At 35.2% G+C, this 16073-nt stretch overlaps 1 protein-coding gene across 2 annotated transcripts; it reads right to left on the bottom strand.

Moving 5' to 3' along the window:
• Positions 1-2799: 2799 nt before the first annotated feature.
• Positions 2800-15311, bottom strand: coch (coagulation factor C homolog, cochlin (Limulus polyphemus)). 2 transcript variants are annotated; one of them, XM_055005596.1, is made up of 15 exons: positions 15207-15273; positions 13917-13998; positions 12943-12984; positions 12810-12851; positions 11016-11172; positions 9649-9782; positions 8680-8748; positions 8417-8473; positions 7637-7784; positions 6212-6315; positions 5531-5757; positions 5176-5290; positions 4231-4374; positions 3992-4148; positions 2800-2946 (listed from the first exon to the last, which is right to left on the bottom strand). In XM_055005596.1, exons 3-15 carry the CDS (start codon positions 12974-12976, stop codon positions 2838-2840), a joined length of 1497 nt encoding a protein of 498 aa, XP_054861571.1. In that variant the 5' UTR covers positions 12977-12984; positions 13917-13998; positions 15207-15273; the 3' UTR covers positions 2800-2837. The 2 variants fall into 2 exon arrangements, with proteins under 2 accessions (XP_054861571.1, XP_035798663.2); XM_035942770.2 differs by lacking the exon at positions 13917-13998 and having other exon boundaries at positions 15207-15311.
• Positions 15312-16073: the final 762 nt, after the last annotated feature.

Raw genomic sequence — 16073 nt, 5'->3', positions numbered from 1 at the left:
CTTTACATTATTTCATCATATGGCACGTTTTTACAACATGTTTGAAAAATGGCATTTTTTTTCGACATAGTATAGTAAGGCGTTTTTTTTGCGCCAAAATTCATGATGATTTTTTTTTTCAAAGAAAACCTTTCTGGAGTGTTTTTCACGGCCTCCTTTACATTATTTCATCATATGGCACGTTTTTACAACATGTTTGAAAAATCGCATTTTTTTTCGACATAGTATAGTAAGGCGTTTTTTTTGCGCCAAAATTCATGATGATTTTTTTTTCAAAGAAAACCTTTCTGGAGTGTTTTTCACGGCCCTCCTTTACATTATTTCATCATATGGCACGTTTTTACAACATGTTTGAAAAATCGCATTTTTTTTCGACATAGTATAGTAAGGCGTTTTTTTTGCGCCAAAATTCATGATGATTTTTTTTTTCAAAGAAAACCTTTCTGGAGTGTTTTTCACGGCCTCCTTTACATTATTTCATCATATGGCACGTTTTTACAACATGTTTGAAAAATCGCATTTTTTTTTCGACATAGTATAGTAAGGCGTTTTTTTTGCGCCAAAATTCATGATGATTTTTTTTTCAAAGAAAACCTTTCTGGAGTGTTTTTCACGGCCTCCTTTACATTATTTCATCATATGGCACGTTTTTACAACATGTTTGAAAAATGGCATTTTTTTTTCGACATAGTATAGTAAGGCGTTTTTTTTGCGCCAAAATTCATGATGATTTTTTTTTCAAAGAAAACCTTTCTGGAGTGTTTTTCACGGCCCTCCTTTACATTATTTCATCATATGGCACGTTTTTACAACATGTTTGAAAAATCGCATTTTTTTTCGACATAGTATAGTAAGGCGTTTTTTTTGCGCCAAAATTCATGATGATTTTTTTTTCAAAGAAAACCTTTCTGGAGTGTTTTTCACGGCCTCCTTTACATTATTTCATCATATGGCACGTTTTTACAACATGTTTGAAAAATGCATTTTTTTTCGACATAGTATAGTAAGGCGTTTTTTTTGCGCCAAAATTCATGATGATTTTTTTTTCAAAGAAAACCTTTCTGGAGTGTTTTTCACGGCCTCCTTTACATTATTTCATCATATGGCACGTTTTTACAACATGTTTGAAAAATGGCATTTTTTTTCGACATAGTATAGTAAGGCGTTTTTTTTTGCGCCAAAATTCATGATGATTTTTTTTTCAAAGAAAACCTTTCTGGAGTGTTTTTCACGCCCTCCTTTACATTATTTCATCATATGGCACGTTTTTACAACATGTTTGAAAAATCGCATTTTTTTTTCGACATAGTATAGTAAGGCGTTTTTTTTGCGCCAAAATTCATGATGATTTTTTTTTCAAAGAAAACCTTTCTGGAGTGTTTTTCACGGCCTCCTTTACATTATTTCATCATATGGCACGTTTTTACAACATGTTTGAAAAATCGCATTTTTTTTCGACATAGTATAGTAAGGCGTTTTTTTTGCGCCAAAATTCATGATGATTTTTTTTTCAAAGAAAACCTTTCTGGAGTGTTTTTCACGGCCCTCCTTTACATTATTTCATCATATGGCACGTTTTTACAACATGTTTGAAAAATGGCATTTTTTTTTCGACATAGTATAGTAAGGCGTTTTTTTTGCGCCAAAATTCATGATGATTTTTTTTTCAAAGAAAACCTTTCTGGAGTGTTTTTCACGGCCTCCTTTACATTATTTCATCATATGGCACGTTTTTACAACATGTTTGAAAAATGGCATTTTTTTTCGACATAGTATAGTAAGGCGTTTTTTTTTGCGCCAAAATTCATGATGATTTTTTTTTCAAAGAAAACCTTTCTGGAGTGTTTTTCACGGCCTCCTTTACATTATTTCATCATATGGCACGTTTTTACAACATGTTTGAAAAATGGCATTTTTTTTCGACATAGTATAGTAAGGCGTTTTTTTTGCGCCAAAATTCATGATGATTTTTTTTTCAAAGAAAACCTTTCTGGAGTGTTTTTCACGGCCTCCTTTACATTATTTCATCATATGGCACGTTTTTACAACATGTTTGAAAAATGGCATTTTTTTTCGACATAGTATAGTAAGGCGTTTTTTTTGCGCCAAAATTCATGATGATTTTTTTTTCAAAGAAAACCTTTCTGGAGTGTTTTTCACGCCCTCCTTTACATTATTTCATCATATGGCACGTTTTTACAACATGTTTGAAAAATGGCATTTTTTTTCGACATAGTATAGTAAGGCGTTTTTTTTGCGCCAAAATTCATGATGATTTTTTTTTCAAAGAAAACCTTTCTGGAGTGTTTTTCACGGCCTCCTTTACATTATTTCATCATATGGCACGTTTTTACAACATGTTTGAAAAATGGCATTTTTTTTTCGACATAGTATAGTAAGGCGTTTTTTTTGCGCCAAAATTCATGATGATTTTTTTTTCAAAGAAAACCTTTCTGGAGTGTTTTTCACACCCTCCTTTACATTATTTCATCATATGGCACGTTTTTACAACATGTTTGAAAAATGGCTTTTTTTTTCGACATTTTTTTCACACTACGCATCCGAGAAATATACAATTACCTCTTCAATCTGTAGGAAATGTGGAGTGCAGACATCCACATTCAATGCATAATTGATAACATATGACGTTTTTGTCCAATTTTGGACGACATACTAAACTATGACATTTTTGTGACATTTTGGACGACATACTAAACTATGACGTTTTTTTCATTTTCTGACGACATACTAAGCTATGACTTTTTTGTCACATTTTTGGACGGCATGTTAAACTATGAGTTTTTTTCAATTTAATGTAGTCGAGTCATCTTTGTTGTCTAATTAATGTCACCTTGTCTCTTAGCAGCCATCGCTGGTCCTGCGACGTCGTCGTATGATTGGCCGTCGGTCACCAGGATCAGGAAGTTCCGTCCTCGTCCTGCTTGTCTGTCAGAGAAAAACACAGCTGAACTTTAAATCAGGCAGTAAATTTTACCTGACAGCTTTAGACCATGTGTAAAATATAAAACATAATTGAAGATTAAAGAGCTGCAGAGCGACCTTTCTGTCCTGTGATTGGTTATCTACTGATTCAGTGAAAACAAACCGACCTGTAAACTCTCACGTTATCATTTATTCAGATTTGTTTACACATTCTTGTTTCTAGGTTCAATATTTCATGTCATTGGAGGAACTTTTAATGACATCAGCATGCTTTAGTGCGGTGTGCATGACGTTTACTGTGAAGAAGTTGGAAGGAAACAATGAGAATTTTTTTTTTTTTATGTCTAGAATGATTTTTGAGATTGGACATTTGGATTACGTTCTGTAACCATGACAACCATTTGGCCTCGTAGTGACCAACCTGTGGAGACGAAGCTGCTGAATCTGTTTTCTTTTCAATCACTTCCTAAAATCCATTTTCTAGACCTGCTTCTATGTGATGTCTTTGTGTTTGTCTATACTGAAATTCAGTATTTTGCATCTCCTTCCTTCTGTTTGGTCCGACTGACTCTCTGTTGTATTACTGTCTTCCTGAGTGTCCTCTTTGTCGCTCTGTAAATAAAGTCACTATTTCCAATAAAACCATAGAAATATGTCCACTGAAAATGAATTCCTGAGTTCTATTCAATAAAAGCTGCTGCATTTTTACTTCTACTGTCTGTCTTGTGTTTAATACTAAACTGACCATCGGCACAACAAAGTTAAAACTCTTCTGTCTACATCTGGCCGTATTTAAACAACTCTGACTTCTATAAATGAGAACTTCTTCCCCTGTTCTTCATCTCATGACTCCTTTAGATTTATCTTTTAACTCTTTAGGAAGTGAAACTCTGAAGATTGAACCTGAAAAACCCTTAAACTGCTGCTGAGTTTTTGTAAATCAGGACTTCTACACCATCACAAATACTCTTCCTGCTACCCGACCGTCTCTGTAAGGCCTACATTATTTCTGTTGTTCTGGAGTTTGTTTGGATGAAAACTGTTTTACCGGAACAGTTTCTGGGTGGCGAAGCTGATGGCAGATCCCGTTGACGTCCCTCCAGCCATGTAGGGGATCCTCCTCAGGGCGTTGATGGCCTCCTCCTTGTTGGAATAGTCGAACAGACCGAACTCCAGCCGCTGGTCATAGGTGAACTGGACGGCACCTGCAGAAACCAACACACACAATCAGTCAGACAGACGATCAATACATCTATCGATCAATCGATCGGACGCTGTGACACTCACCAATTCGAGCTCCAACGTCTGAGATCTCGAAGCCTCTGGCGATTCCAGCCAAGAAATCCAGAACCAGCCGGAAGTTTGCGTCTCCAACGCTGGAGGAGCCGTCGATGAGGAACCCGATGTTCACGGAGTTGTAGCAGGTTTTACCTGAAACACAAGTCAGATGATAACTAGAGCAGGAATACACCTATAGAAAGCAGATTTAATTAATAAAATACTAAAATAATCTGAAGGCATCTGCTGGCGAAACATGATGTTTAAGAAATACATTCATTTAAGTGATTTTAAGTGAACTTTATTTAGTTGAACTCTTCTGCTCCATGTCTCAATGCTGCATAAAGCTGCTTTACTTAACATCTGATAGAAAAGAATATTTCTACAGTTTTCTTGGGTCCTAAATTGTCACATTTAAGTATAAATATAGGTGTCATTAACTATTGTTGTAGTTAATAATCATTATTAAATACTGATAAATATTGCAGTAATAATATTGGATTATTGGTAGGGTTCTTTGGTCATATTGTAATGGTTATGCTCATTAAGCTCATGAAATTGTATTAAAAATAGAACAGTAATTTAAAAGATAACTTTAAAAAATCCAAATAACTAAAGATTTATATTTTGATATTTGTGTTTCAACTAATTGAGAAAATCATTGAAATACAACAATATGATATATGTTTTGTCTTGTACTGTAAGTTATTCTATTTGTAAATATTAGCATATCTTTAGATATTGTTAATATTATTAATTAATATGAATTAATTTAAATACATAGAGGTGTTTGTCTTGGGACACAGATCATCATATTTGGTGTTAGACAGGCAAGTTCCAGGTGTTAGACAGGTGTATGTAGGTGTTAGACAGGTGAGTTCCAGATGTTAGACAGGTGTATGTAGGTGTTCGACAGGTGAGTTCCAGATGTTAGACAGGTGTAATGTGTCTTACTGCAGAGGAGGCTGTCCAGGGCACAGAGTCTCTGGGCCAGAGGTCGGACATGTTTGGTTGTACTGAACCAGCTGGGGATGGAATAACTGAAGAAGCCATTGTCTTTACAAACCGCCTGCAGGAGAAGAAGATGATAAAGGTCACTGAAAACATTGCAGAGAACAGCGCCACCATCAGGCCCCACTGGGAACTACAAGTAAGGATTTTAAAAACAAACTAATATTAAGTCAGGAAAACAAAATTTCTTAGTTAAACGTATCTGACTGATTAAAACCCAACGAATCCAAACATCCAGAGAGTTTTTTACTTCAACAATCCCACCTGTGAATGTTTATTCAGCGTTTCTTCTTCTCACCTTCTTCATGAAGTCCTTGTCCCTCACCATTCCCAGCTCCTCAGCCAACGGTTTGGCCACAGAAACCAGGAAGACGTTGATGCCGCTCTCTCTGGCCAGCAGGGCCGCCTGCTCCAGATCGTCTGAGGGCCAGCCGTCCACCAGAACCATCATGACCCGAGGATGGCCCCGTCTGGCCCCGTTCTCCTGGCTGAAGAAGTTCTCAGCCGTGTGCATGATGGCCTTACCTGCACAGGTGGACACGGGTTCAAACCGTTCATTTAGTTTCATCTGATGGTGATTAATTCAGCCTCAGTTTCTGTAAAGAAAGAAGCTGAAACTGATTTTAACCCTCCTGTTGTCCTCATTTACGGGCACCAAAAAAATTGTTTCCTTGTCTGAAAAAAAGCAAAAAATTCAGCAAAAAATTCCTCGAATTTATAAAAATTTGCAAAACCTTCAGGAAGAAAATTCCAATAATTCCTGAAAAGTTTTATTTTTAAAAAAAATACCCCAAATTTGGAAAGAAAATTCTTGTAAATATTTTCAAAAAATGAGTAAAAATCTTCCCAAAAAAATCCTAAAAATATCTAAAGTGATTATATATATTTATAATCGTGTGTGTGTGTGTGTGTGTGTGTGTGTGTGTGTGTGTGTGTGTGTGTGTGTGTGTGTGTGTGTGTGTGTGTGTGTGTGTGTTACCTGTGTTGGTGTCTCCTCCCAGGTAAGTTAACTCCTTGATAGCAAACAGCAGCTCTTTAGGCTGAGTGTAGTTTGTCAGAAGGAACTCTGTTCTGGGAGAATCACTGCAAACACATAAAACAAACACACATCAGTACGTAGATCACTTTATCTGTGATGTTTGTAAAGACCAGGGGTGTAATGATTATCAGGTAATCAATTAATTACTGAGATACATTTAGCTGACTAAAACTAATCTAAGGCAGATGTGAAGGTGGTGCATGTTGGTAAATGTAAATCAGTGTAGTACCTGGTTGTTCCACCAGGTGGAGCCTCTTGCTTTAATACTGTAGATCAGCAGTTTCCTATATTTTTGGCACCATGAATGGTTTCAAACCAGTTTTCTACTGACTGCTCATTGCACACATAACAAATAATAACTTTATCATTATTATTTAAAAAGTCTCCTAAACGAATATGATTATTTTTTTAAATATGTATTTACTTTTTCTTACTCTTTTCAATGAAGCTCTCCAGAGACGCTTATTTTTTTACTAATTTTGGCAGATTGACAGCTTCATTTAACAGCATGAAAACTGACAGTCAAGTGCAGGAAAACAAGCACAGACGGCTGTGATGGGAAGACAAGCTAGTCGTTTTTCAAAATAAAACAGTGCAGACTCCATCGGAAATAAAACGAAAACTAAAATGTTTTTATTGTTTCTTTGCAGCTGTTGAAACCATATTGGCAAGCAGAGAGCATTGTGGGAGTTTAGCTATCAATGGGCACCATGACAAAGATTACTGTGATGCTTAATGACCTCCAACCAGAGCTCACACACTAAAGATACCAGCTCAGTAAGAAAGTATCAAGAATATGAAGAAATTCATCTAGCAAAATCATAAGTCTGTAGTTTTATCAGAGAATCAAAAAGTACTTTGCTCAGCTGATGATTAATTAGTTTTTAACTCATAATAAAAATGATTCAAACTTTGCTAACACTCAGTAGCTTTAATCTGACCAATGTGCTGCCACCAAAGAAAAGCTTCTTTTTCTCTGTGATTCTGCCTGAAGGACTACTAGACTGAAACAGTGACTTTGAAGAGAATAATTGTAAATTAAATTAGAAAAGTACTCAGAGAGAGCAGTACTCCGCAGGCAGCGGACGTAGTGTTCACTTGTCATAGTTATGGTGATGCCGTGCCGCTATCTGGCAATGATACAGAAATCTTTAACAAATCCGTGGATCCAGACTATAAGCTGCATCACTGCCAAAATCTAATCGCTTGGTCCTTGTGTCATTTCTGACCTTCCCTGAAAATTTCATCCAAATCCGTTTTTCTGTTTTAGAGGAATGTTGCAGACAGACGGACGGACGGACGGACGGACGGACGGACAGGCGGACAAGGTAACAACAGGTAATTAAACAGGACTAATGATCCAACCTGGCCTGGATCAGTCCAACATGAGGTCCGGTCGGTCCGACTCTCAACATGGCCGCCAGTTTGGCCACAAAGTTCTTCTGCAGGTTGAACCTTCGCTGGCCGATGTTGTTGCTGCTGTCGATCACCATGCCGATGTCCATCTGGCAGTCTGCACAAATAAACACAACACTGACTGTAGTAATCACAGAAATACAATAAACATATTAATAAAAGATTACTGGCTCAGTGTTGTTACAAATTCAAATTGGAACAACTTATTTATTTAGTGGAAAAAAGTAATCTGTCTGGCAGCATCTGTTTCATTTACCTGGTTCTCTAATTGCTAATTGCACACGTCTTTATTACACATAAAAAACTTTAACATATGTACATTCTTTACAGAGGATATTTTGCATTTTATGTTTTTCTTATTGTTTGTTGTTATTTTCTGCACATTTTGCTTATTTATGTGTACTTATGGTGGTAGGAACTACACTCTTTCTGCTGTAACAACCACATTTCCACTCTGGGATTAATAATCTAATAATAATAATAATAATAATAATAATAATAATAATAATAATAATAATAATAATAATAATAATAATAGTAATAATAATAATAATAATAATAATAATAATAATAATAATAATAATAATAATAATAATAATAATAATAATAATAATATTCATAATAAATACCTAAGGATGATAAAATGAACTGAGATAATTCAGATTTTCAACATTTTCAGGAAATTAGACTATATATTTGAAAATTTCCGCCATTTTGTCAAGTTTGTACCTTTATTTCCACCTGGCAGAGCTTTTTTCACTGACGGTTTCTTCAGCGGCTTCTTTGCTGAAACAAAACAAAACACACATTCATAGTTCTATCTCAGTGATGATCAAATATAAAACAGCTGACTTTAACAGGGAACAGCTGAAAATACTGTCTATATATATATATATATATATATATATATATATATATATATATATATATAATATATAAATAAAACAGTGACAATCTGTTAGTTTTAGTAAACCTCGGTGTGGATCGGTTACCTGGTTGTACTGCTGGTAGAGCTGTCGTACTGGTTTCACTGGTCAGCTCCAGTGGAACGTTTACTGGTTCTGGGAGCAGATAAAGTCAAGACCAGGATCATTAAAATCTGAAATTACATTATCTAAGTTGAATACATTCAGAAATCAACTGTTTCTGTGTTTCATTGCCAACTTGTGCTATTAATATTTACACTGAAATCAATATCATCAAAAAATGTGAGCTGGGATCTGCTAAGCGAAGAAGCTTTAGCATGAGTTTGTCTGTTTTTTTTTTATTATTTTTTAATCATCGTGATGGACAGATTTCATTTTATTGTATGGAAAAATAACTAGCTGTGGCTATCTGAGAAGCTAGATTTTACTCAATTACACAGTCTAACTTTAGCTGTTTAGTTAGCATATTTCTATAACTTTAGCTGTTTAGTTAGCATATTTCTATAACATTAGCTGTGTAGTTAGCTATCTTTCTATAATTTTAGCTGTGTAGTTAGCTATCTTTTGTGGTCTTTACCTGTGTATTTAGCTTTTTCCTGTGACTTTAGTTGTATATTAAGCATGAGTTTGTCTTTAGCTGTGTTGTTAGCATCTTGCTATGACTTTACTTGTGTAGTTAGCATCTGTCTACAACTTTAGTTGTGTAGTTAGGTTTATTCTTCGACTTTAGCTGTGTAGTTAGCATCTGTCTATGACATTAGTTGTGTAGCTAGCTTTATTCTATGTAACTTTAGCTGTGCAGTTAGCATCATTCTATGACTGTGGCTGTGTAATTAGCTGTCTGAGCTAAAAATAACAGAAAAACACATCAGCAGAAGTCTGTTAAAGTTAAACTGTTAATCAATAATCAATGTCAATGATTAATACCCGTACGTCCCAATCTGCAGTAAAACCAAATGATTAAAACAAGCATCTAACATTAAAGTCAGCTGATCAATAACAAACCGATGGATCAGTTTAATCGGGGCCACCTACTGGTGAGGCTGAAGGAGGCGGTCCAGTGGGACAGGGCCTGGGAGTGGACGCCGTGAGCGTAGGAGCTCTGGTAGTTGTGTCGACCGTGGAGCTTGTGGACCTTAACGGGACCGCCGGACGTCCCCAGAACCCCCCTGAAGGACCCGACACAGATACACCAAATTAATATTAATAATAATAACATGAGAACCTGGAGCTCCCCCTGAACAGAACAGAGACAAACACTGGAGCTGTCAGAGCTGCTATCTGTGGAGGATTAACGGAGGTTTTCCATTCGGGCCCCTGGAGGCCCCTGTAGAGGAAGCAGGAGGTCAGTCAGGGTTGAGAGCTTTAATCCTTCATTCCTGCACATTCCTTCATTCTGTTGGTGTTTTGTTGAGGGTCAGCAGCTCATTATCGTGTCACGTCTCAGTAGCAGAACTCCGTCTGATCCACGTGTCTGAAAACCGACACCAGAAACTCTGCAGCTGCCCGACAAACTACTGACTAGATTATTATTAATATTATAAACTAGATTATTATAGACAGAATCTGAACCAGGAGGTGTAAAAACTGGATTTAAATCCACCAAAACAGAGAAACAACTGGCCAAAACAAAGAAGAACAATAGAGAGAACAAAGATACTCTTAAAGATACTCAAAAATGAAGCAAAACATTAAAATATGTATTATAAATAATATACTTCACACAGCTTACACATATAAACAGATAAACAGAATGAATAGAAAAGAGAAGTAAATAATTAGATTGATTTAAGTTATATGAGGAGAGAATTCTAAACAAATTAAAATTAAGGAAAATGACAATAAGAGAAATAAAGATAAATAAAATTAACAAAACAATAAAAAATATATTAAAAGATATTTTAAAATAAATAAATAGAAAAATGGAATAAATAGTAGGGAGAACAAAAGACAGAAAGAAATCAATTGATTTCATTATAATGATAATAATTTCAAGAATAATTGTGTTGAAAAAGAAAAATGTAAAAAATGTTTTTAAAAAAATTAAAGAAAATAAAAAAGAAGGAAAATGAATAAAAAAATTTAAATATTTAAAATAAGTAAGAAAATTAAAATACACTGAGAAAATGCAAAAAAAGACAATAAAATATCAAAATAAATTAAATATAAATAAGAATTCTGACTCTAACCCTAACCCTGTATTTAAAAAACAAACAAACAAATAAATAATTGTAATAAATAAAATAATCAAATTGATTTAATTATAATAAATAATAAGAATAATTTTACTGTCAGATTAACAGAGAGGAGTTCAGGTCTGAATGTGTTTTATTATTATTATTATTATTATTATTATTAACAACAACAACAACAACAATAACAATAATAATAGAATTTGCTACCTGTGAACTGCAGCTCCACAGACGGAGGACACGGCGGCGTAGATTCCCGTCCCGAACACCGACGTTCTCCACTGAGAACAATCTGGAGGACATAAAACCACGACGGCGTCCTGAGGAAGGTCAGCTCCCCGGGTAGCGCAGGAGATCGGGCGAGGAGCTGGAAAATAAAAAAACACAACAACAGAAGAGAATCGAGTCGCTCTGAGAGGTTTTAGTTTCACTTCAAAGTCTGGATCTGTTCTTCTGATTTATGACACAATCCTGTTTCATTATTCAGCTTCTCTTCCTCCAAAACAACATGAATCCGTCTGCTGCCACGACACGAAATAGTATCAATCGGTGTTAAAATAAATGGAATTAAGTCATTTACTGATCAACCAGCGCAGTTTTTACCGTCAGAGAGGAAATGTGGTTAAAGTTTGGAGCTTTTCTGAGGATTTTCCTGTAATTATGGCAGTAAATCCATTTATTTTTAAGATGCTGAATTCTTTAACAATCTGATCACTGTGGGTTTTTATTTTTCTGGCTGCTGTTCGTATCATTTTTACTGCTTTTCTTTTACTTTCTGGACTAAATTTATGCTGAGTTCATGCATGGGGGACATGCTGGTTTAGATTTGTAGGTTTTTATTTGTGCCTGTTGTTTTATTTCAACGATAAAAAGAAAATAAGAAAAAAATAAACTACAAACTGTCAACAGCGACACTCATTTTCCTGATTACATCCCTGCTCTCCAGACATAAACCCTTTAAGTTTTAATGAATTATTCTGGTTTATTTCAGGCTAACTTTGATTCTCCACCTTCATTTCCTCCCAGGTGAGCTTCACATTAAATGTTAAATTAATACATTTTGATTCTTGGATTCTGTGTAATTAGATTTATAAAGTCTCATTTCTTGAAGTTAAATTAACAATTGTCTTTTTTATGTCATTTAGCTGTGAAACTGTGAAATTTATCTTAAATTACTGGTGTTAAAGTGAATCTGTGCTGAGGACAGAGGAGGAAACTATCCGTTTATTACTGGTGCACTTCAAAATTTCATAAAAATCCTTCTTTAACCCTCGTGTCGTCCTGCGGGCCAAAACTGACCCGGTTTAAAGTTTGAAAATGTGGGGGAAAAAAATCTATTTTCACGGTGAAACTTCTGATGTCCACATTTTCAACATTTTTGGGAAATCTTTGAACATTTTTTGGTGGAAAAAAAAATGTTAAAAATGTTTCACATAAAAATCAACCAAAATCCGGCGAATTTCACTGGATTTTGGTTGATTTTTATGTGAATGTTCTTAAAGAAAATATTAGAAGTTTTACTGATATATATGGAATCATTTTAGATATTTTTAGGATTTTTTTGGAAGATTTTTACTCATTTTTTGAAAATATTTACAAGAATTTCCTTGCAAAATTTGGGGTATTTTTTAAAAATAAAACTTTTAAGGGAAATTTTTAAGGAATTATTGAAATATTCTTCCAAAAGGTTTTGCAAATTTTTAGAAGTTTGGGGAATTTTTTTGCTGAATTTTTGGATTTTTTTCAGACAAGGAAACATTATTTTTTGGTGCCCGTAAATGAGGACAACAGGAGGGTTAAATGATGTTAAATGAGAGATTTCTTCTTCATCACATTGAAGAATTGAATATTGTTTTAACCTGTAACTCACAGTTCAGCCCCCAGGTGGCGCTCTTAGTGACGGTTTCAGTCCTGAAGATGACCTTGGTCTCTGTTGTCTGTTATTCATACAGCATCATCTGTGGTTTTAGGTTTGTAGGAAGGAAACTTTCTTCCAGGACTCACCTGATGTTGAGCCAAACACTGAGGAGATCAGGAAGAAAACGCCTGAAGAACAAAAAACAACAAAACAATGTGAACTTGTTGAAGAGAAAAAAAGAAAGAAAGACGTGAAACCAGAGTAGAGTTTATAATTTACCCGTCAGAGGCAGGAGGACGCACTGTTGAGACATTTCTGCTCCTGAAACAAATAAAATCTGCTTTTATTGTGAGAATATTGAGACACCAGACTGAGGATTTAACTTTATAAAGCAGTATTCCAATCAGAGAGACAACAGTATTTAGATTAGTTAGAAACATGATCCAGAAATAAACCAGTCAGTTAACATCTAGACCAGCTAGTAAACACTGAGAAGACAATGGAAGTCATGAACCAGGTAATTAGGTAGCAAAAATACAATAATTTCAGCCAACAAGCAAAGACTGAGACACAAATAATCAACAGATAAACCAGCCAGAACACCAGGTAAAGGAGAGGGTGAATTAGAAAATAATATTTAAACTAGTTTACCACTAAAAACAGTCAGTCTGTGCAGCAAACATCTAAACGAGGCAGTTAACTAGTAAAGAATGGCAGTCTGTTAACCGGTTATATATATGATGCTTTAAACTATACAGTAAACATAAAAAATGGAAATGACATACAAAAAATAAATAGCCAGGACAGTAAACTAGTTACCAGTCAGTAAACCAGTCAGTCGATTGGTAAACTAGTCAGTAAATCAGTGCATAAATGAGTAAATAAGATGTAAACTAACACCTGTCACTAAGTTTAACAACATTTATATTCATTATACAACCACCAGAAAGTTAAACATTAGTTTGTAACCTGTAAGTTTGCAAAACTAACTAATAACCCAACTACCTGTCTGTTGGTTAACCAGGCTTTTAACAACTAAACATGGTGAGTCACTTAAGAAGGAGTAGATTAAATAAATCACTATTAAATGCAGTAAACTAGTTACCCATAAAATGCCAGTCAATCACATTTAAACCAGTCAAGCAGTCAGGATAAAAACAGACTGTACGCAACTAGTCTAAACAACAAAACAGTCGACAACCAAGAATAAAATTAAAGCAAACTGTAACTAAACAAGGAAGTTAACCAGTTACCTGATCAGAGAACCAGCTGAGTAATCAGCAGTAAACAGTTTAAGAAGTCAGCGAGTTAACCATTCAGCAACCAGTCAAAACACTAGTTAAAGAAAAAAACACAACTCGTTAAGCATTTCAATTAGGAAACGAACAAGCATTTAGATCAAGTCAACCAACTAGTAAAGAACGAAAAGACTAATCTAACCAACAGGTAACTTAGACAATAGAGAGTCATCAGACCAGTTAATTAGATGGCAAACAAGAAACCAGCCAAGACTGAGTGGACTGGTGAAGTCAAACGTTATTAAAACTATCAATAAACTTAAAGGAAATAGTTAAACCAGTCGACCAATTACTGGCCAGTAAGTAAACCAGTCAACCTTTTAGTAAATTAGTTAAAAAACACAATATAAAAATAAACAGTTCAAAACAAGTCACCAAAGTTTTAAACTAATTCCCCAAGTACAACCAGCAGATCACTCAACCGACAGGCAAACTAGTCTGTAAATTAGTAAAGATGAACCAGTAAACTAGCTCTAGATGGTCAGTTAGTTGGTAAAATACGCAAGAACTAGTGAAAATAAGTTAGACAGTCTTTAAACCAGTTACCCAAAACCAAACCAGCCAGTAAACTGTAAAACAGGACCAGTCCACTAGTCAAGGCTGGTTGGTTAATCAGCTAAACCAGGTAAGAAGTAGTTGAAAAGATCAGTCAGTTAATAAACTCTAAACCAGTTACCCAACCAGCCAGCAAATCCCTTAACCAGCAGGCAAACCAGTCAGTCAAGACTGGTAGAGACCGACTGGTAAACCAGTTAAAAATGGTCAGTAAATGAGCAAACCAGACAGTAACTAGTTAAAATGATCAGCAGAGACTCAGTAAACTAGTTATCGATCCAGAAATCAGTCCAAAAAAAGAGTCAGTAAACAGTGAAAACAGCATAAACAGGTTAACTAGTAAAGATTTATTAGTAAACCAGCTAGAAACTGTCAACTAGTGGATGAACCAAACAGGAACTAGTTAAAAAGATCCATTAAACAAAGACTGAGCTGACTAGTTTAGTCAACTAGTAAATCCCTCACTCACTAAAACTGTTAATCAGGCAGTAAAACAAATAACTGTCAATAAAGTGAAGCAGTAAACAGTAAACATGTTAAACTACTAGTTAGTGCACTAGTTAGCAGGATGAAGGTGAACTTAGTAAACTGGTTAACCTTCATCAGTAAACAACATTTAAAGCAGGTTTAAACCTTCTAAAGCCATCAGAGCAGCAGTTGGTTAGTGATTTTTACCAGCTGGTTACTTACCGTCGGACTAACCGCCAAGTTACCGAGGAAACGCTTCAGTTTTTAGTCCTGGAAGAAGAAGCAGCTGATGCTGAGCTGGTGTCGAACGCCCGGAGAGAGAGAGAGAGGCAGCCCTTTAAATAAGCTCACACACACACACACACACACACACACACACACACACACACACACACACACACACACACACACACACACACACACACCTTACAGTGGTGACATCACAGAGTGGGAGGAGCTTCTGGTCGACCTGAAAGAGAAAAAAGAAGTGAAAACTTCCAGTTCTGAGTTTAAAATGAAGTTTAACCAACATGTGAGTCACAGATTCACAAGAAATGATCAGAATAAAACCAGAAACACATAAAATACAACCAGAGGAGTAGAAAAACAAAACCATTCATCAGATTAATAACCAGTATTAGTTCACATCAGTTGTTTTTCTCAGGAAACTCATCATAAAATGTTTTTTTTTCACTAAAATGTTCAGTAAACATGTAAACAAAGTCAGTAAACATCCAACATCACATTTACAGTAAAGTTGAATCAACATTTACAGCATCAGAATTAATCTGGAACATTAAAGATACAGCCAGAAAGCAAAAAAGAACCAAAAGATTAACAATTTAATTTCTGTTATTATAGACAATTAGGAGAATGTTGGATGTTTTTAGACCAGTACTGAGTCTCTGTTCATCATCAGTAGTAGATGTTCCTCCATGCTGGATGGATCTCCAACAACCTGCTCCTCTGTTCACTGTTTCTGAGCCATGCTGACTTTATTTATTCATCCAGTAGCTTTGGGTTTCCTCTCAGTCTCTCGTCGTCTCCAGTAAATATTTAAATTTTCAAAATGACTAACATATTTAAATT

The sequence above is a fragment of the Amphiprion ocellaris genome, chromosome 20, assembly GCF_022539595.1.
Source record: "Amphiprion ocellaris isolate individual 3 ecotype Okinawa chromosome 20, ASM2253959v1, whole genome shotgun sequence".
NCBI lineage: Eukaryota > Metazoa > Chordata > Actinopteri > Pomacentridae > Amphiprion > Amphiprion ocellaris.
Note: the sequence above shows the minus strand (reverse complement) of the source record. Positions and strands in the feature narration are given on the sequence as shown.

Bases quoted from the DNA above. Each gene is read 5' to 3' on its own strand.
- coch (XM_035942770.2), bottom strand. From the start codon at position 12,976: ATGTCTCAACAGTGCGTCCTCCTGCCTCTGACGG. The intron at 12,852-12,942 runs GTAAATTATAAA...TTTGTTCTTCAG, and splicing joins CGTCCTCCTGCCTCTGACGG to GCGTTTTCTTCCTGATCTCC. The intron at 7,785-8,416 runs GTACAAACTTGA...TTATTTGTGCAG, and splicing joins TCTGCCAGGTGGAAATAAAG to ACTGCCAGATGGACATCGGC.